Source organism: Eleutherodactylus coqui, chromosome 4 (genome assembly GCF_035609145.1).
Source record: "Eleutherodactylus coqui strain aEleCoq1 chromosome 4, aEleCoq1.hap1, whole genome shotgun sequence".
In the NCBI taxonomy this organism is placed as follows: domain Eukaryota; kingdom Metazoa; phylum Chordata; class Amphibia; order Anura; family Eleutherodactylidae; genus Eleutherodactylus; species Eleutherodactylus coqui.
The window spans coordinates 32,786,402-32,808,639 of NC_089840.1; the positions used below are offsets into that span (position 1 = coordinate 32,786,402).

General features: G+C 48.2%; 1 protein-coding gene across 1 annotated transcript in view; it reads left to right on the top strand.

Annotated features, from left to right (window-relative positions):
• Window positions 1-22,238, top strand: part of ADGRG7 (adhesion G protein-coupled receptor G7) — a 48,501-nt gene that overhangs the window by 17,628 nt on the left and 8,635 nt on the right. The window contains exons 8-13 of the mRNA XM_066601517.1: window positions 1,546-1,653; window positions 4,109-4,263; window positions 13,898-14,080; window positions 16,785-16,894; window positions 17,927-18,258; window positions 19,461-19,536. Coding sequence (XP_066457614.1) covers window positions 1,546-1,653; window positions 4,109-4,263; window positions 13,898-14,080; window positions 16,785-16,894; window positions 17,927-18,258; window positions 19,461-19,536 — 964 coding nt within the window. The remainder of the gene's footprint in view (window positions 1-1,545; window positions 1,654-4,108; window positions 4,264-13,897; window positions 14,081-16,784; window positions 16,895-17,926; window positions 18,259-19,460; window positions 19,537-22,238) is intronic.

A 22,238-nucleotide genomic window follows, 5' to 3' on the forward strand; every position in this document is an offset into this window, starting at 1 on the left:
AAGGGATGTCCAGTTGTAAACTACTGATGCCTATTCTTAGGACAGGCCATCAATAACAGATTGGTGAGGGTCCAGCACTTGGGATCCCCAATCAGCTGTTTGCCAGACGTGTGCTCATGCACTGAGCTGATTTCTACAAAAAGCAGGCAGCTCCGTTTTCACTGCAGTGGCCAGGCTTGGTACTGCAGGCAAATCTCCCGTTCACTTCAATGAGATCATGGCCTGCAGTACCAAGTCTGGCCACTGCAGTGGGACTGGAGATGTCTGCTTTCTACAGATATGAGTTCAGTGTATGAACACACCAGTCTTGCAATACAGCTGATTGTTGGGGGTCCTGGGTGGCAAACCGGCCACTGATTTACTATTGATGGCCTATCCTAAGGATAGGCCGTAAATAGTTTGCAACTACTCATTTATATAGCGCATGTACAGAGATAGTCACCCTGCTCATTAATTAACCTACCAGTATGTTTTTGGAATGAAGTAGGAACCAAAGGAAATCCATACAAACATGAGGGGATCATACAAACTCCATGCAGATGTTATCCTTGGCCAGATCTCAGCACACTAGTGCTGTGAGAAAACAGTGCTACCCACTGACCCACCATGCTGCCGTAGCAGATGGCTCTGAGCAACATTGAGTAGAGGAACTTCTGGCCTCTGTCCATTAATTTTGTGTATCAGTGGGGTCCTGAAAGTGAGACCTCTTCTAATCCGAAAGTTAGGAGACATCCTAGCAATATGCCATACCAGTCTTAGGTGGAAAGACTCTTAGGACGTATGCACAGCCTGAGAGTCCCCTATATGGGCCCCAGTAGTAATAGTGACCCCCATAGTGGCCTCAGTAGTAATAGTGTCCCCTATTATGGCAGCAGTAGTAGTAGTAGTAATAGTGACCCCTGCATTGGCCTCAGTAGTAATAGTGTCCCCTATATTATTCCCAGTAGTAATAGTGACCCTCACAGTGGCCCCTGTAGTAATAGTGTCCCCTATTATGGCATCAGTAGTAATAGTAATCCCCACAGTGGCCTTAGTAGTAATAGTGTTCTCTATATTGGCGTCAGTAGTAATAGTGACCCCCACAGTGGCCTTAGTAGTAATAGTGTCCTCTATATTATCCTCAGTAGTAATAGTGACCCTCACAATGGCCCCAGTAGTAATAGTGTCCCCTATTATGGCGTCAGTAGTAATAGTGACCCCCACAGTGGCCTCAGTAGTAATACTATTACTTCTGTGGCCGATATAGGGGACACTATTACTAATAGTGTCCCCTATATCGGCCCCAGTATTAATACTGACCCTGACAGTAGCCTGGATGACTCCTACCTTCTCCTTTCCTCCTGCAGAACCAAGGAGGAGAGGTCAGGGGAGGAGAATCCCGGGTGCACACACTGCCGGTGGTTTGTGCACCCTTAACAGCGCCGCTGAGTGATTACCAACTAGTAATGGTGACCAGACGGCATAAGAGCTCTGAGTGCCCCCTCCGCTGCTGGTGCCGATACTTCATCTCTGGATGTGATATCCCATGTTTTTCTCTGTGTACAGGTTTAACAGACGACCTGGTGTCCAGTAGAGTCATCGTAGATAATCACACCTCACTGTTTGTACGCAATGAAACAGCAGAAGTTCAGATTCTTGTCAAGCCAGTAGGAGGTAAGTGTCCAAGGCTGTGCGACTTGCGGAGTCCGTGGAGAGGGGACTTCAGTTGTTGGCGGCTCCATCCATTACGTATGAAAAAATAAAAACAGCTAAAAAGTTGTTAAAACAACCATAAAAAAACACATTTTAGGCAGCAAATTAATTACTGAGCCTTAAAGGGGTTGTCTCGCGAAATCAAGTGGGGTTATACACTTCTGTATGGCCATATTAATGCACTTTGTAATGTACATCGTGCATTAAATATGAGCCATACAGAAGTTATTCACTTACCTGCTCCGTTGCTAGCGTCCCCGTCGCCATGGTGCCGTCTAATTTCGGTGTCTTCTTGCTTTTTTAGACGCGCTTGCGCAGATCCGTCTTCTCCCTTCGGCTCCGCTCGGCAGCATCGGCGTTTTGGCTCCGCCCCTTGTACGCGTCATCGCGTAGCTCCGCCCCATGACGTGTGCCGGTTCCAGCCTCCTGATTGGCGGAGCTACGCGATGACGCGTACAATGGGGCGGAGCCAAAACGCCGATGCTGCCGAGCGGAGCCGAAGGGAGAAGACCGCACAGCGCAAGCGCGTCTAAAAAAGCAAGAAGACACCGAAATTAGACGGAACCATGGCGACGGGGACGCTAGCAACAGAGCAGGTAAGTGAATAACTTCTGTATGGCTCATATTTAATGCACGATGTATATTACAAAGTGCATTAATATGGCCATACAGAAGTGCTGAACCCCACTTGATTTCGCGAGACAACCCCTTTAAATATAAATGTACTTGAATAAAGAGGATAATTTGCATATTAATTGAGATTTTTAGGTCCAAAATTCTGAGCAGATAACATAAATCTCTCTCATGCAGTCATAGAATTCAAAGATGAAATTCTGTCTGACTGTATACAGACTCACAACGGACTGCAAGGAGAGTCGTATAAATCTATATAAACTTCTAGACTTCCTCGTGGGAGCAAGGAATTAATAATAAAGTGATCTTCAATGTTGAGTTACATTAAAAAGACAATACATTGGAAATGCCCTCTCATGTAAATCAAGTTTTTTTATGTTAAACATATTTTTAAAACATTTTTTGGGGATATCATGATCCGTATTTAAAAAAAAAATTCTAAAACCCGGCAGCTTTCATACTTCACTAAGCCTGATAATAATCTGACAATTTTTGTTCTGTAGAGAAAACTTCTCAGCAGTCATCCTACCATTACAGTCAAGTGAGACCTACATATAAACAGCACGGGATCCATCATTCACAATAGGTGATGGTCACAGCTCATCTCTTACCACTCCATGCACAAGTCACAGAGCATGTCCACAACACTTTCCCATGGAAGTCTGTAGGTGATGGACACAGATCACCTCTTCACCCGTCCTGCACAAGTCACAGAGCATGCCCACGATACTTTCCCATAGAAGTCAATGGGTTAGGTCCTGTCCATTCTGCTATGGCCCATGAGGCTGCTGTAAAACATATCTCTAAATGCTGTAAACTGCAGCTCAGGTAGGATGGCCGCCACTATAGTCATGTGCAAGTTGCGGGTGGTGAAGGTTTCCTCGAAGGTCTGCGACATGACTAACCTCACGGCTTTCCGCATTATAGATGCCATCACTAAATTTCGTAGATCCACCTCACTGCGGGCGCAAATGCAACTTAGGTGTGAACCAACATCACATGGAAATTCTCATGTTACGTCTCTTACTAGCACATAGAGCTGCTCATCCCGAGGTGCTTTGCTCTCCCGTACAGTCTACCACATATCTTTTGTAGTGGCCTGGAAAAAGGCACTACATAGCACTGTTTAACTATGGGGACCGGTAATATAATAACCGGCCATAGGGGTTTAATCTGAGTCAATGGATGCAGGTAACCTAGCAACCAGTTAGGACATTTTTATCCAGCTGCACAGGATAGAAAAAAATGCATACTATTATATTATCATAGGAGAAGATTTAACTTCCCCAGCGGGCAGAACACCCTTCTTCAGCGTCCAGGAGGCTTCAATAATATGGCATCTTGTGCCTGTCTGCATCGTCCCACTCCCTGCTGCTGGTCCCTGGCAAGAGAGTAGGGTTTGAACGGGTGCCTCTCCCTCCTCCCCTCCCTGCAGTGGGCCGGCGGAGTAGTCCGCCTCCCACCCTGGTAAGCTTTGTTCTCCATTCCCTACCCGCTCCTCCCTGCAGGGTCCTGGGCCAGGAGGGGGTGGGGCCAAACACTGCGGCTTTGCAGCGGCTATCTGGACTGCTAGTAATAAGGAGCCAGGCACTGCTATCCGCATACACATATACAAGAGAATAAAAAAAATCTACCATCAGAAAGTCAAAGCAGATTAGAAAAATGGAAAATGTTTCACTATGTGAGTTTAATTAGTAACCAAAAATCTAGGTGAAACAACCCATTCTGCGCCGGAATAAATGTCCATAATAAGCGTTCTAACCTTCTGTCATCTCTGGCGCAGGGCTGGATGGTAACGGCTCCGTTGGATTTGTCCTCTACCAGAACGATAACTTATTTCCTTCAAAACATGAAAAAAATTTGGGATTTCGGAAGAAGATCATTTCTGCCAGCATCTCCGGAGCGCGCGCCAGCATTGAGTTCAGCTTCAACCAGCAGGTACGCTGTATTGCATATTAGTTGGGCGATTTATTTTTTCAAACACCACAAAATTTGATACAACAGGTAAAAACTTGTGACCCAAAGTCCTGGCCAGTGTCATCCTAATTCACTTGCATCACTTGTAGTCAAAGTTACATACAATGACAGACGGGGTATTTGCTTGTAAATGTCTTCTCTCTATGATATACCGTAATAAGATGTTGATGGTTTATAGTATTTTTATGGTATTTTATTATTTACTATGAATGATTATGATGAATTTTTTTTCCAATTAACATGCTTTGACCTTTATGTCCTCCTCCGTCTCCTCCTCTACCTCCTCCTCCGTCTCCTCCTCCATTTCTTCCTCTTCCGTCTCCTCCTCCTTTATCTCTGTAGAGAGGCAGCGGACTGTTATGAGCATTCTATGGTTATTCCTGCTTTATTAATTCCGTAGGAAATGGATTCATGCAGTAATGAAAATAAAGTAATCTAACAAATACCTAGTTTATATAAATGTGATGTTTTGGTGCCATCTAGTGGGGAGTATGGGAACTAGCAGGAGAAATACTGCTTTGCTTGATTAATTCACTGATTGGCAGACCAGTTCAGGTGTCACTGAGAGAGGAAGTGAGCTGTCCCAGGATTAGGGCGAGGTGTGCAGTGGAGGGCGTATGTGTGGACTGGGGATAGTTGCCTAGTTTACCAGCCACTGAGAAACTTGTTGTGCTGCTCCTCGCTGTCTGGGTACCATTGTGCTTAGGGAAGACTCTTAGATGTACAAGGCTGCAGGAAGACATGCTGCAGAATCACAGAGGCTGCTGTAAGGTCACCGATGCTAAGACTGCAATGAAGATCAACACATCAGAGTGATACATCATCCCACAGCTTGTTGGATCCGAACCTGCTGACGGACTCGGCCAACACAATACAGGGGGCACCCAGAGTCGTAAGTGAGGAAGGACCTCAGCAAAAACCAAGTGTGCTCATATGAGTATTTTGAGTCAAACAGTGAGCAGGCTTGCTATACAAGAACGGTGATAGAGACACCCCACTTGATACAGCCACTGGCTTGGACAGTTAGTGACGGTGCCGTTACTTAATCAGAGACAGGTCAGAACTTTCTTACAACTTGTATGTTGAACCATTATCTGTTCACCCATTGCGAACAAAACCCTTTAACGATTCATTACATACAGACTGTGTGCGGTAATCCACCATTCTTGGATAAGTACTTTTTAACATAAACGTTGTTCGTCCGTCGCACGGAGTATTCCATTGTAATTCTTTTCACTATATGTAAATTGCTTAATGTGAACACTCAATATTAATAGCTGGTGATTAGAGATGAGCAAACGTGCTCGTTTAGAGCAATAACTCGAATGAGTATCGCTTTTTTCGAGTAACTGCCTATTCGGGGGGCGCCGGGGATGAGTGGGGTGGTGCTGGGGGAGAGAGAGAGAGCTCCCCCCTGTTACTCCCCGCGCCCCCCGAACCTTTTCGTCTGAGTAGGCAGTTACTCGAAAAAAGCGATACTCATTCGAGTAATTGCTCTAAACGAGCACTGTTACCATGCAGGGCGGCGCTGGGTCCCGCGGCCGGCGCGCGCCGCTTCGAGCTCGGCTTCGGCGTCCCGGAGCTGTGCTGTCAGGGATCTCCCGGCGGCGTGGAGCAGCCAGCGTGCAGCAGCGTGGAGCAGCCGGCGTGCTGCGGCGTGGGCGTGTCCGCCCGTAGGGTGCCGCCCGCTCTCATCCACCTCCCTTATGCAACAGTGGGAGAGTCGGCTCCTCCCACTCTCCGCCCCGGGGCGGAGGCTTTTAGTTAAAAGACTGGCAGTGACCTGAACTCACTGCCAGTTATTGGTTCTGCTAGCCTCTAGTCAGGTCTATTCTAGTCTGTCCTAGTTGCTTGTTAGTATCCTTCGTTTGCCTGTGAGCTTCACCTCCAGCCTTGATTCACCTAGTAGTTTTGTTGGTCTGTTACACCTGCCTCTTCTGTCGGCACTCTGTCCCCTGTTAGTAGTTCCATCCAGGTAGTCGCCAGGTCCCTAGCCAGCGCAGGGACTGCCGCCCAGTTGTCCGCCTGGAGTTAGCCAGGGCCGAGGCAAGTAGGCAGGGACAGGGGGGTGCAGGAGATCAGGGCACCCCAACTGGCGCTCGGGGGGCAGAGTGCCGTAACATAATAACTGGCCCTTTAAAACCGTTTTTGTCATGGAGGCGATCAGTTCCCTCGCGAACCAGCTGCAGGCCCTGGTGCCTGTGATCCAGGATTTATCCGCCCGCATGGTGGCCCAGGAGCAGCGGGGGGGGTGTCGCAGGGGTCGGACGCCTCAACCAGCCCCGAACCCAAGTGCCCTCTTCCCGAGGTGTTTTCTGGGGAGAGGAACAAATTTTTTGTTTTCCGACAGGCGTGTCGCCTGTTTTTTCGCATGCGTCCCCGTTCTTCCGGGTCGGAGGCTCAGAGGGTCGGGCTGATAATGTCCCTGCTGCGGGGCTCGGCACAGACATGGGCTTTCTCCATCCCCGAGGGTTCCTCCTGCCTGCAGTCCGTGGACTCCTTTTTTCAGGAACTCGGGGGTATCTTCGACGAACCGGACCGAGCGGGGTTGGCGGTTTCACGGTTGTTGGCGCTGCGGCAGGGGTTGTCGTGTGTGGAGGATTATTGCTCCAACTTCAGACGCTATGCGGGGGATACGACATGGAACGATAGCGCGCTGAAGGACGTTTTTCTGCAGAGCCTCTCGGACGCAGTTAAAGACCTGTTAATTTCCCATCCCGTTCCCGGGTCCTTAAGGGAGGCTATGGAGCTAGCGGTGAGAGCAGATAGGAGGCTCAGGTCTAGGAAGCAGGACAGGCAGACCCGTAGAGTCAGGGAGGTCAGTGGCCCTGGTCCCTCCTCCTCCTTACCAGTCTCTGCGCCCGAGCCGATGGAGGTGGACCCGCTGGAACCCAAAGAGCGACGCCGGATCCGTTTGTTGCATCGTCTCTGCCTCTACTGCGGGAAAGCTGGACATCGGGTGATAACCTGCCCACTGAGGTCTCAACGCCCGCAGCCGGAACCGGCGGAAAACTCCGAGTCCTAGGCGATTGCAGGGAGGATCGCCTAGGACTTCAGGTACTTCCTAAACTTTTGGTACCGTGTCATGTTAGATTCTGGGATTTTTCCCGATCAGGGCGGGCGTTTATTGATTCCGGAGCAGCCGCTAACTTGATAAGTCTGGGTTTTGTCCGCTCTCTGATGGCGGAATTTGTGGCGTTGAAGACGCCAATTCATTTTACCAGCATTGATGCCACCCCTCTCTCTACAGGCTTGGTACGATGGAGGACCCCAAGATTACAGTTCACGGTGGGGGTCCTCCACTCGGAAGAACTGTCTTTCTTGGTTATGGAAAAAATGTCGGTTGATGTGGTGCTTGGTATGCCCTGGTTGGCACTGCACAACCCCCAATTTGATTGGTCCACCCGGGAATTGACTCATTGGGGGTCATCGTGTCACAATCACCTGTCTACCATAGCTGTGTGCTCCGCAGATACGGTGCTCATTCCGGAGTATTTGTCAGACTTTCAGGATGTGTTCTCCAAACGACTGTCTAAGGCTCTGCCCCCTCATAGGGAGTGGGACTGTGGTATCGACCTGATTCCCGACGGTCCCATCCCTAAGGGAGCCATTTTCAATCTGTCCGGTCGTGAGCACGAAGCCCTCAAGTCCTATGTCTCGGAAGCTCTGGCCAACTGACATATCCGGCCGTCCAGGTCCCCTGCCGGGGCAGGTCTCTTCTTTGTAGAGAAGAAGGACGGGACACTAAGGCCTTGTGTGGATTATCGGGCCTTGAATAAAATCACTGTGAAGAACCAGTGCTCCTTGCCCCTAATTCCTGACTTGTTGAATCAGGTGGTAGGGGCTCACTGGTTCTCCAAACTGGACTTAAGGGGGGCTTACAATTTAATTCGCATCAGAGAGGGAGATGAATGGAAGACAGCGTTCAACACCCCGTTAGGACATTTTGAATGTCTGGTCATGCCTTTTGGACTCTGTAATGCCCCCGCTGTGTTTCAGGGTTTTATGAACGCAGTCTTCCACGACTTCCTGGGGGTATTTCTGGTCATCTATCTGGACGACATTCTGGTGTACTCACCTGACTGGGATTCACATGTGCGGCACCTGAGGTTAGTCCTGACCCGTTTGCGCGAGTATCAACTTTTTGTCAAATTAGAGAAATGTACATTTGGCTCTAAACAAGTATCCTTCCTTGGTTATGTAATTTCCCCCACAGAGATTCAGATGGAGTCTGATAAAGTAGCAGCAATCTCCCAATGGGTCAGACCCGACAACCTCAAGGCTCTCCAGCGGTTCTTAGGTTTTGCAAATTTCTACCGCAAATTCATTAGAAATTACTCAGTTATTGCTCAACCTCTGACCGACTTGACTAAGAAGGGGGCTGACTTGGGTAAGTGGTCGCCTGCAGCCCTTGAGGCCTTTAGCCGTCTAAAAAAGGCATTCACGACTGCCCCGGTGCTAATACAGCCGGACGCACTACTACCCTTTTTTATTGAGGTAGACGCGTCGGAAGTGGGGACAGGAGCAGTATTGTCGCAGGAAGTCAGTGGGAGGTCTGGCTATAGCCCATGTGCGTTCTTTTCGCGAAAGTTCAATTCAGCAGAGCGCAACTACGACGTGGGTAACCGTGAATTGTTGGCTATCAAATGGGCTCTGGAAGAGTGGCGACACCATCTTGAGGGTGCTAGACACCCAATTACCGTATATACTGATCACAAGAATCTGGTATATCTCGCCAATGCGAAAAGACTCACTGCTCGTCAAGCCAGGTGGGCGTTGTTCTTCGCCAGGTTTAACTTCGTCGTGACATATATCCCCGGAGAGAAGAACGTGAAGGCGGACGCCCTGTCACGGAGTTTCGGGGTACCAGACAGTGGGACCATGACTCCCGAGAATATCTTAGCCCCCGGCGTGGTGGTGGCAGTGTTAGAGTCTAACTTCGTCCCTCAACTACAGGATGCTCAGCAGGACGCTCCGTCAGGGGTGCCGGAGGGCAGATGGTTTGTGCCAGAGACCCTACGCCCTAGAGTCATGGATGAGTCCCACTCGTCGGCTCTCGCCGGGCATCCAGGGTTCCAGGGGACCCTGGAGCTTTGCTCCCGATACTTCTGGTGGCCAGGCATGTCTCAGGAGATCCGCAACTTTGTGAGGGGTTGCTCGGTCTGTGCTCGCAATAAGAGTCGGCGGCGTCCTCCGGAGGGTCCCCTGAGACCACTACCGGTTCCTTCCAGTCCCTGGTCTCACCTATCAGTAGATTTCATCACTGACCTACCAGAATCCCAGAAGTGCACCACTATCTTAGTGGTGGTCGACCGGTTCTCAAAGATGGCACATTTTGTGGCGTTAAAAAAGCTACCCTCGGCAAAAGAATTTGCCACGATTTTTGTAAAGGAAATAATTCGCCTACATGGGGTTCCCCAAAATATTGTATCTGATCGCGGGGTTCAGTTTGTGTCGCAGTTTTGGCGTGCCTTCTGCAGAAACCTGGGAACGTCGCTTTCCTTCTCGTCAGCGTTCCACCCGCAGACTAATGGTCAGACTGAGCGGAAGAACCAAGACTTAGTGCAATATTTACGGTTGTTTGCCAGCGAAAAGGCTTACCAGTGGGCAGAGTTCCTGCCGTTGGCAGAGTTTGCACTAAACAACCGCCTTTGTTCTTCTACTGGGGTGTCTCCATTTTTTAGTGTATACGGTCAGCATCCTCGCTTCCTTACAGCAATCCCTACTCCGTCGCCCTGTCCGGCAGCGGATGACGCCACAGATACGCTTCGGGGAGTATGGAAAGAGGTGCAGAGAAACTTGGAGGCAGCGGGGGCCCGTATGCAGTTGCGCAGTGGGAAGAGTCTGTCTGTGTCTGAACCTTACAGGGTGGGACAGAAGGTATACCTGTCTTCTAAAAATCTCAAATTGCGGGTCCCGTCCTTGAAGCTGGCGCCACGTTACGTGGGGCCGTTTGCCATCACACGTGTGGTGAACCCACTCGCCTACGAGCTGGGGTTGCCAGCCACATGGAGGGTTCACAGGGTATTCCATAAGTCGCTGCTGAAACCTTTTGTCCCTTCGGTGATACCCACCTCCGGTCCCCCTCCGCCCACCCTGGTCCGGGATGAAGTCGAATACGAGGTCCAGGAGATACTGGACTCTCGTCGGTGTCGAGGAATCCTACAATACTTGGTGGCCTGGAAGGGTTTTCCACCAGAAGATCATTCCTGGGTGGCCGCATGTGATGTTCATGCTCCCGTGTTGGTACGGCGGTTCCACCGTCGTTTTCCAGATAAGCCTGGTCGAGTTTCCGGGGGCCCGGAGGTCCCCCGTCAGAGGGGGGGTAATGTTACCATGCAGGGCGGCGCTGGGTCCCGCGGCCGGCGCGCGCCGCTTCGAGCTCGGCTTCGGCGTCCCGGAGCTGTGCTGTCAGGGATCTCCCGGCGGCGTGGAGCAGCCAGCGTGCAGCAGCGTGGAGCAGCCGGCGTGCTGCGGCGTGGGCGTGTCCGCCCGTAGGGTGCCGCCTGCTCTCATCCACCTCCCTTATGCAACAGTGGGAGAGTCGGCTCCTCCCACTCTCCGCCCCGGGGCGGAGGCTTTTAGTTAAAAGACTGGCAGTGACCTGAACTCACTGCCAGTTATTGGTTCTGCTAGCCTCTAGTCAGGTCTATTCTAGTCTGTCCTAGTTGCTTGTTAGTATCCTTCGTTTGCCTGTGAGCTTCACCCCCAGCCTTGATTCACCTAGTAGTTTTGTTGGTCTGTTACACCTGCCTCTTCTGTCGGCACTCTGTCCCCTGTTAGTAGTTCCATCCAGGTAGTCGCCAGGTCCCTAGCCAGCGCAGGGACTGCCGCCCAGTTGTCCGCCTGGGGTTAGCCAGGGCCGAGGCAAGTAGGCAGGGACAGGGGGGTGCAGGAGATCAGGGCACCCCAACTGGCGCTCGGGGGGCAGAGTGCCGTAACAAGCACGTTCGCTCATCTCTACTGGTGATAGTTAGGTGTGTTTGACGGAATGTACATAACGCCTACCAATTGTTCATTAATTATTGTTAAACATACTATCTTCCTGTTATTGGTTGTTATAAAGAATTCTTTATCTTTGTACGTCTGGTATTGACCTCATATTCTGACCTTATGTTGCCAATTATTCACATTGCAACATTTCTCTATCTCCTGCATCTCTTCCATCAACTCCACCTCCTACTGTATCTTCTGTTTTATCTCTTGCTCCATCTCCTGCTGCATCTCCTCCTCTATCTCATGCTCCATCATCTCCAGGGTCTCCAACTCCTCCCTCAAATGTTTCATCTCCTGCTACAACTCCTCCATCTCCTCTGTCTCCTCTATTTCTTCTATCTTCTGCTGCATCTAATCATCTATCTCCTGCTCCATGTCCTCCATCTCTTCCATCTCTTCCATCTCCTGCTCCATGTCCTCCATCTCTTCCATCTCCTGCTCCATGTCCTCCATCTCTTCCATCTCCTGCTCCATGTCCTCCATCGATTCCATCTCCTGCTCCATGTCCTCCATCGATTCCATCTCCTGCTCCATGTCCTCCATCGATTCCATCTCCTGCTCCATGTCCTCCATCGATTCCATCTCCTGCTCCATGTCCTCCATCGATTCCATCTCCTGCTCCATGTCCTCCATCGATTCCATCTCCTGCTCCATGTCCTCCATCGATTCCATCTCCTGCTCCATGTCCTCCATCGATTCCATCTCCTGCTCCATTTCTTTCTCAATTCCTGCTCCATCTTCTTCAACTCCTTCTTCAGTTTCAGCTCCTGCTTTTACTCCTCCATCTCTTCCATGTTCTCCTTCTTCAGCTGCATCTTATTCTTTATCTCCTGCTCCATCTCCTCCATCACCTACATCTTATTCTTTATCTCCTGCTCCATCTCCTCCATCACCTACATCTACTGTTCAAACCTTTCCATCTCCTGCTCTATTTCCTCATCCATCTCCTCCATCTTCAGCTCCATCTCCTGTTACATCTCTTGCTGGTCCTAATTCCAGCCCAGAAACAAAACTTTTTAATTTTCCTTTTTAGTAATACTCTTAATTGGGTTAACAATTGTTAATTAGATCTGTGTCCAGTGTTGCCTTTCGTTTTGAAGGGTCGCAGGCATTCGCAGCCACAATGGATGCCAGTTGCATAGCAGCCTGTAGAGCTTTAAACACTTACGTTCCGACTGCTCCACAATTAACGGCATTAATCTCCAAGAGATCAGTGATATGAAAATAACTCATTAACACTGGAAAAAGCACAGCTGTGAGACGGAAAAATGCTAATTCTGCATAATTTCTTGAAGCTCTCTGTTTTCTATGTTACTTGCTACTTTTCCAACCTCGCTTAGCTGCCAGTTGAAGTTTGCAGAAAAATGGAGAAATTGACCATTGTAATTGTAGGTGACAGCATCTTATAGAGGCAATTACATCATGTCTATGGACATCTCAGAGCAATCATGTAGTGTGTACTAGCAGGCATGAAACAGTTTCATATGCGGTGCCCATTTTTTGGTGCCAGTGGTAAGTATGGGGACCAATAGTCTACAGATGTAGCAGACATTAACTTGAAACTTAACACATCAAATGCACAGTTCCAGCAAACCTAAAATTGACAATAACCCTTGAATACCGTTCTGGGTGAAAATTCACCAGATCAAATTTTCATACTGGTGCCATCAGAACACTACGGCATTAATTTCACTTTTTTATTGCAAGAAACTGTATTGAGCTCTAATTGCCATTTATTGTACAAATACTTTTGAAACTCTGTGACTGAATAATGGGCTGCAATGATTCCACACGAGATGTCTAGGGCCGTTTTAAAATGACCCCCCCCCACCCCAAACACCATAGCCCCTTCCCCTCCATGCTATTTTCCCACTCCCTCCAAATGGTACTTACACCTACTCAGTCCAGTGCTGCAGCCCCGTGATTCTCCTGGTCTCTTTTGACAGTGAAAGTTAGGTGATTGCTGCCTGCCAATTAGAGATCGTAGCATCACATTTCTTAACCAGGCATCTGATGCCAGAAGAACGGGTGCTGACGCTGCAGCTTCTGATTGGCAGACAATGGTCACCTGACTTTCACTGTGTTTTCACTCATTAGACTCAACTAATCAGACCTTAGAGATGAACCGTCCTATGTTTAACGAGAACGGGAAAATTATGATGCAAGTAAAAGCAACTGTGCAGCAAATCATTGTACATGGATGGGCCCCAGAACAATTTCCTCTGGTGGTCCCAAAGACCCCACTGTTTCCTATCTACCATAGCGTCTCTGAGAACTTGTCCAAGACAGCTGACTTTCTTCAGTAGGGTTGACAGCTTCCTTCATCTTGCTGATGGATGCTTTTAAAGGTGACCCGAATTGAGAACGCTACATTCATCTTCTATGAGATAGGGGTCATGGATTTTCTAGTGGTAAGAAGATTGGGATCACTGGTCGGTACTATAACCTGCCCCTTGCGATTTGCGGAGCTGCCCCCAGATAAGTGGACAGTAGCAGGTTTGAATGAACATTTAGAGAGCCACAAGATGTGAACCTAGACTGATACCAGCAGGATGCGATTTGAAGTCCGTTCTTTTCTTCTTGCTTTCTTGTGTTCCAGCTCGATCCTTCCTTCTCTTTGGTTCAGTACGCTTGTGTCTTCTGGGACTATGAATGGAGTGAATGGAATACGACCGGCTGCCAGAAGACCATTTCAAACCAAACATCAAATGAGACCTCATCGAATTCCATCGTATCCTTGCAGTGCACCTGTCACCATACGACTAACTTTGCTGTATTAATGGTAGGTTTAATCCTGTTGTGTTCAGGATTCCTTCTCACTTAGGGGAGTAGGCATGGGGGGTACAATGGTGATACTCACACCAGGGTCCTTCAGCCTGGTGGGTACCAACTACAGATTTTGTAGTAAGGCTCTGGAACTGCAAGAAGCAAGTAATGCCTCTGCCAACACCTAAGTTAAATAAGATGTACATTAAAGGTGTTGTGTCAAGATGGCGACAGGATAGGGGAAAACTTTCTAATGGGGACGCCCATCGATCCAAGGACAGAGGTCCCGAAGGTTCCCATATGAATGGAGCAGACTGTAAATGCACTGCCATGCCCTTCATTTCAATGAATGAATGCCAAGCACTTGAACTGTGGGTAGGGGATAACTTTCTATCTTGGCACATCCCCTCTAAGCTGACACCTCTCCAGCTATACGCAACTTTATTCTTCAATGCCTTCCTGTAATGCAGTTGTGAACACTCAACCAAGTACTGTAATGGAGAAGTTTGTTGCCAAGCCTGATCACCACTGTTGGGATATGTAGTCACAAAATCTCTGTCACCCTAAGTGTCAACCCGCTTTCCACAGAGCATTTTGTTGTATTCTATCACTAGTGAAGGCATATAATACACACTGTACAATCACTGCATTAGGAACACTTACTTAATAATGGGTTGGTCCACTTTTCTGGGTAAGCAATGCTTTCAGACATCAGGGAACAGATTCCACAAGTTGGAGAATATCCTCCATACTCTACTCAACGCATACCCTCAGCAGCAACTCCGTCAGTTGGTGCAAATTTTGCGGATAAGTGGGAAGAGATCTCACAGCCCTTTTCAGCATATCCCAAACATGTTCAATGGGTTTACAGTCCGGGGACTTTGGGGGCCAAGGCAGTGTAGAGAATTCATGGTTGTGCTTCTCCAACCACTTCTTAGTGATTCGAGCTTGATGACACAGAGCATTGTCCTGTCGAAAGATGGTGCTATGGTTGGGGTAGATGTCCTGATGATATGGAGATGGTCAGCTAACAGGTCCCTGCAGGGCTAAACATTCAAGGATGGTGGTATGATGACCAATGGTCCTAGTCCAAGCCAGGGAAACGCTCCTTAGACCATTACTCCACTGCTATAGGCCCATTGAACCCCAATGGTACATCCATAGGATACAATTTCATGCTGTTTAAGGCTGATGTTGACCCAGTTATACATATAGTTCAACAGGATATGGGACACATCACATCAGATGACCTTCTGCCATGTGTCCAAGGTCCACTGACATCTTTTCTGGGCCCATTTTGGTGATGACGTGGGGTCATCAGGGGCAACCTTGTCAGTCTTTGATTGAACCCCAGTCTATGCATGGACATTGTGAAAAATTGCCTTCCCTGCTGTTTTACTGCTGGGTCAGTTGGTCCACTGTGTCATGTCATTGTTGAGATACCAGACCTGCCAACCGACTCTCGCCACTAGATTCAACCACACTAGGCATTCTTCTGTGCGATCTTCTGTTGGATGTCTCTACATGGTTCAACCAGTCTTGGTACACTCTTGATACTGTGGTTTGGGAATGGGCAACAAGCATGGCTGTTTCAGAAACAGGCACCAGACCTCCGGTCACCAATAATCTGCCTGTGGTCAGTCAGTAAAGCCACCACGTTTACCCATGACTGCGCAGAGGAGAGGTCAGCACATTATCTGAGAGATGATTGCGATGTGGTCATCATATGGGACCTCCTTACTGATCACATGATGTCATGTTCCAGCTGTTCCCAGTGCAGTCATCATTCAGTGTATAACGTATGTTTCCAAAAACGAATCTAATTACATAAGACCATTAAAATGAGAGCAACGGTTTTATGTAATGCAGTTTTAGGGGTAACACAGGCACAGATAAGCAGATATTCAGAAGATCAAGGATGGTGGGACCATAGCGTTAAAACTTAGGGGATCACATGCATTACAGTACTATTACAAGAGCACCGGCGGCATAACTCAGATGCCCAAACACCTATTACGGTAAATGGCACATGCTTTGCCCACTAAAGATGGTTCTCGTTGGTTCTTAGGTTCCTTATTATTTAAAGAGGTTGTCTATTAGTAAACTAATAATGTCTATCCTTAAGAAAAGCTATCAATAGTATAACGGCAGGGGTTAGCCACCTGGGGCCCCTGCTGATCACCTGTTCACCAGGCCAACCGCAGTGGCCAGGTTTGGTATTATGTCCCCATTCACTTCAGTGGGAACTTGGCCTGCAATACCAAGTCTGGCCACTGCAGTTGGAGCAGAGCTGTCTGCATCCTGCAGAAAAAATCTTAGGCCTCGTGTCCATGAGCGGATCGGATTCTGCATGCGGGAGCCCGCAGCGGAATCCGACCCTGCCTGCGGCCGAGGACCGTGCATACCTGTTTGGGTCTTCACTGTGGATCTGTGCAGAAGCACAGGCCAGCGCTTTGCCGCACATGCACAGTAGAGTTTTTTTTGTTTTTTTTTAAACCTTTGTTTACTCATGGGCTGCAGATTGGACGGCTTCCGTCTGTGTGGGAACCGCACTTAAATTGTACCGGTACTGCACCCTGATAACAGCGGGTAAGATCTTACGGATCCCGGGGTCTGATGATGAATGCATCTGTAATACACAACTATATCCGCACTGATGTTGCTGCACAGAAGCCGATTATCACTATTAATATTCTGATGTTTGTGTTTTTTACTCCTAGAAATTTAAAGAAAACATTAATTTTGCTTCCCTGAATGTTGTGTCCACCATCGGCTGCGCACTTTCTGTGATCGGTCTAAGCATCACTGTTCTATTCCTATTCTACGCCAGGTAAGTTGTACAAAACGCCCATCCAGAGAAAGCATTAAAGGTCTGGGGTCACTTAAGACTCATCCAACATCGCAGCAGAAATGGATTATTACCCTTGCACCTACGTGTGCCCATAGAAGTCCTCAATGTCCTTTTCATGCTAGCCAGACAGTCTATAACCACGCATGGTGTTTGATCTACCAAAAGTGATGGGACACCTGAGCAAGACTCGGAAGTAGCATTCATTTCCACATGTGAATACTTAGCGGGGCTCCTTTGGCCCTAATGACATCCGTACTCTCTGTAGCATGCTTTTTACTAACATTTGATACACTTAACTTGATATTTCCCTCCATTCATCCTGCAAATGTCTAGTGAGTTCTGCAAAAGAAAATGGACACTGTTGATATTTCCTGACTCATTCATCCCAAAGATGTTCAGCAGGTTCAGGTCAGACTCTGTGCAGCCGGTCCAATCATGGAACATCCATATCCTCAAACCAACATAAAACAGCGTTGGATTTGTGACGAGGCGTGTTGTCTTGTTGGAAGTATGGCCGACCATTCCCAGAGTATTGTCACATTGTCGGCAGCACATTATTGTCTTCCAAGCATTTCACAATTGATCTTATAATGAGTAGCTTTAAAGGATTCTTCACTGTGAACAGTCTGTTTTCATTAGAAGGTCCCGTTGCTTGAACCTTCAGTGATCGGCTGAAGGGTACCCGGACAGCAACTGTCCATTTTCCTTGCAGCACCACCACCACAAGAACATGAAGCATTACACAATTCCTAAGGCAATGCCTGGTCATAGCAGGTCCTCCAGGATAAAAGGCGATCTCCTATGGTGTTTTACCAGCTGTGGGACGTCGATCGCAGGTGGAGTGCCTGATATAAATTTACGTTGCTGCTGCACAGAGCCCAGGCAGCAGCGTTGTAAATTTACCATCGGCGGTTGCGAAGAAGTTAATATAGTAAATGATGTTTAATACATTACATACCCTTTATACAAATCTCATCTCCCATTAAACTCATCTATTTGACTATTTTCCAGGAAGAAGAAGACAATTTCATGGATTCTGATAAGTTTCTGTTCATCTTTGCTGATTTTCTACATCATCTTCATTATTGCAATGGAGATCTCAAAATTCACCATTGTGACCGCAAATCCAGAGCAGAACGATTCAGAGAACAGCTTGTTCTGGAGCGACCTGGAGAAGGTGTCTGACGGCGTGTGCACCGGGCTGGCGGCTCTACAGCACTACTTCCTGCTGGCAACATTTGTACTGACGGCACTATTGGGAGTGGAGTTCTATTTCCGCATTATTTCTGCCTCTCATTTCTTGCCGGAGCATTTTATGACGAGTGCGCTGACAATAGGATGGGGTAAGTCTCTACATTTCACAGCGTTTTTGTTTCTTCATGTGTATATGCAAATTAGGACATGTTCTTCTATATGGAAAGGGTATGGGTGCATGTTCTGCACCGAATGGCCCTTTATTTGAGACTCAAGCCCTTTCACAATTGGGGCTCCCTGTATGCAAATTCTCCCGGTGGCCCCGGAGTGCAGCACAAAATCATGTAAGTTTTCTGTGGATCAGTTTTGGTGTTAATCCACATTAGATGGGAAAATCCAGTGATTAGAGCGACTACACACAAGGCTTGGTCGTTGGTGCTCAACTAGCCAGGGCCAGGATTTCACTGTTAGCCTTGTGGGTTTTCTTGTGTAATGATGTGGTGAGAATACCAAGAATGGCATGATTGAGAAAAACATCCAGTGAAAGGGGATCCTGAGGACAGAAACAACTTGTCTCTGAAAGGGGTCAGAGGAGGATGTCAGGAATTGTTCTGGCCTATTAGCACTGTAGAGTCAAGAGTAGTCAAATACAACACTGGCGCTTCAGCCAACGTGTCCGAATGCACAACTCATCGTTCCTTAGCATGGATGGACTATGACAGCAGATAACCCGTTTCAACCCCACTATGTCTAAGAGAAACAGTACGGCGAGATTCCAGAGGGCAAAAGAACAAAAATTGTATCAATGAGCAGCAGAAAAACATCCCCTGGTCAGATGAATTCAAATTTCTGTGCTGATGGGAGGTCAGAATTTGGCACGAGCAGCATGAATCGATGACCCCTTCCTGTCAGGCTGGTGGAGTAATGGTGCGGGGAAGATTTCTTGGCAGATTCTACTTCCTCTGATACTGGTAGATGGACACCACGAAGAGTTTCTGCCGTTCTGAATGCCAAAGGGGAGGTCTAACGCGCTACTAGATGGGGGTCTCTAATAAAGGGACTTCTCAGTGTATATAGTTAGAGATAAATCTCATATTAGACCCCTGAGTCCCTGTTGTGGAGTCATATAAGAGCGCTTGATTAGTTAATAAACTGAGCCAGACCGTCGGCCCCCTTCTAGCAGCAGAGGGGGGCTGTAATTTAGACATGAATGCAGTTTTCATAATTAGTAAGTTTAATTAATTTACCTTTCGTGTGGCGGTGCGTCCTGTCTAAGCTTGGATTGGGTTATTACACAGAATGTATCAGCAGTTACAGTGAGATGCCGTCATTGTGTTTTCTGTGTCCTCAGGGCTTCCAGCAATCATTGTCGCCATAACACTCGCAGCAACGTACGGGGAGCAGAATAACTATAACCGAAGAGAGTTGTGAGTACAGTAAGAATGCTGAACAGTCATCTTTAAAGAGACCCGATCACCTACTTTTAACCCCAGGAGCTTACCGGCTAAAAGTTAGTGACCCCTGGGTCCAGGGATGTAAGTGTTGTACTTCCCTTTCCCGTTGTTCCCCTGGTGTCAGCAGACTACTTAGCAACACCGTGCAATGCATTGAGCGGCCGCTTCTAGTGCTCACACCGGGGGAACGATGGGGAGGTGAGTATAACACTTACATCCCTGCACCCAGAGGGTCACCAACTTTGAGCCGGTAAGCTTAGCTCATGGGGCTAAAAGTAGGTGACTGAGTCTCTTTAATCTTGAAGCACCTGAAGCCGATGCCATAACTGGTGTGTACGGCTCTTGTGCTCTTTAGATGTTTTCCAGCAGAGGAACGTTCTGTGGAAGGGAATAAAAGTCTTCAGTGATGAACCTTCATTAGGGTGCGTTCACATGAAGCTGATGTGCTGCAGATTTTGTCCTTTAAACTAAATTGAAATTCAAGTCGTGAAATCTGCACCAAAATCCGCAGAAATCAGTTACGTGTGAACATACCCCCAGGCACATAACCAACTGTGAAAAGAGGGACAACTTTTGTGCAAATATTTTACATTAGGCTGTGACACTTTTGCGATAAGTCATTCCATTTATATCCCCTCATGGTGTTAGTGCATGTCAGTGACCCCTCACAGTAATAGTGCCCCTCAGTGACCCCTCACAGTAATAGTGCTTCTCGTTGACCCCTCACAGTAATAGTGCCCCTCAGTGACCTCTCACAGTAATAGTGCCCCCTCAGTGACCCCTCACAGTAATAGTGCCCCCTCAGTGACCCCTCACAGTAATAGTGCCCCCTCAGTGACCCCTCACAGTAATAGTGCCCCCTCAGTGACCCCTCACAGTAATAGTGCTTCTCGTTGACCTCTCACAGTAATAGTGCCCCTCAGTGACCTCTCACAGTAATAGTGCCCCTCAGTGACCCCTCACAGTAATAGTGCCCCTCAGTGACCCCTCACAGTAATAGTGCCCCCTCAGTGACCCCTCACAGTAATAGTGCCCCCTCAGTGACCCCTCACAGTAATAGTGCCCCTCAGTGACCTCTCACAGTAATAGTGCCCCTCAGTGACCCCTCACAGTAATAGTGCCCCTCAGTGACCCCTCACAGTAATAGTGCCCCTCAGTGATCCCCTCACAGAAATAGTGCCCCTCAGTGACCCCTCACAGTAATAGTGCCCCTCAGTGACCTCTCACAGTAATAGTGCCCCTCAGTGACCTCTCACAGTAATAGTGCCCCTTAGTGACCTCTCACAGTAATAGTGCCCCTCAGTGACCCCTTCACAGTAATGGTGCCCCTCTGTGGCCATCACACAGTACTAGTGTACCTCTATATAACAGTCAGATACCAAATCTACACAGTGATAGTGATTACAGTGCAGTTACCTCCAGTGATAGTGATTACAGTGCAGTTACCTCCAGTGATAGTGAATACAGTGCAGTTACCTTCAGTGATAGTGAATACAGTGCAGTTACCTACAATGATCACTAGTGATGTTGTTCCTGATCGGTGACATCAGTTTTTGTTTTTCTTCTCTCTGGGTCCCAACTGCCATGAAGATTGCTTTTAGCGATGGCCCATCTTTGCACTCTCCCCATCCTATCACTACTCCAATGCGCCTTTCAGTAACACCCCAATAGTATTAGTTTCCCTGTGTGATCCCAATTAGATAGTTACCCCCTCTGCAGTTCCTTAGTTACAAGGGACCCCCTCTGTTGCCCCTTTTTGTTATAGTGACCCCCTGTGGCCCCACTTATACTGCCCCGACTACACTCACTACTTCTATGTACCGTAAAAGCAGCCATCGCTCACAGGTCCTGGCAGCGCACTGAACACAGTATGTCTTCACTTGGCTCCTCCATGGCTCCTGCTCTCAGCACTTTGAGCCCAGAGCTGGGGGGGTAGAGAGGGAAGTAATGCTGTATGCACATTACAAAGGCCGGCACATTACCTAAAACAGAATTGCTAACAAATCTGCTAAAATAACATTTAGCCACTAGGTGGCAGACTTACTTTACTAATACTTAGTGCATTAAAGGGGGTTGTGCCAAGATTACAGGTTCTTCCCTAACTGCATGATAGGGGATAATTTGCTGATTGTGGGGGTCTCTCCACTGAGAACCCTGCCAAACTCGCGACTGGGACTCTAATATCCCACTCTGCCTGTCACTAAGGGGTTCTTCTTCCCCCACAGTGATGTCAGTAAATGGAGCACCGGACAAGCATGTGTCGTTAGCACTCTATTCACTTTAGTGGGGCTGACGGAAATACCCTAGTGTGTGCTGCTTGGCTATTTTGGCAGTCCCATTGAAAGTGAATGTAGTGCTAGCGTGCTTAGTCGACCAGCGCTCCATTACGTCTCCTCCTCCCTATGGAGGGTGCAGTAACCCTGCAGTGAGGAGGGCTGGGGTCATGGGACTCATGTTTCGAGATCAGTGGAGGTCTCAGCAGTGAGACCCCACTAATTAGCAAGCTATTCCTTATTCTGTAGATAGGGAAGAACTTGTAATCTTGGTACAACCCCTTTAATGCAGCACAGTATGTGGAGTGGCTACCACTCTGCAATGACCTATCCTAGGTAATCAATATCCAATCGGTGAGGGCATCAATATGCAGTCGGTGGGGGTCTGCCGCTGGGAACCCC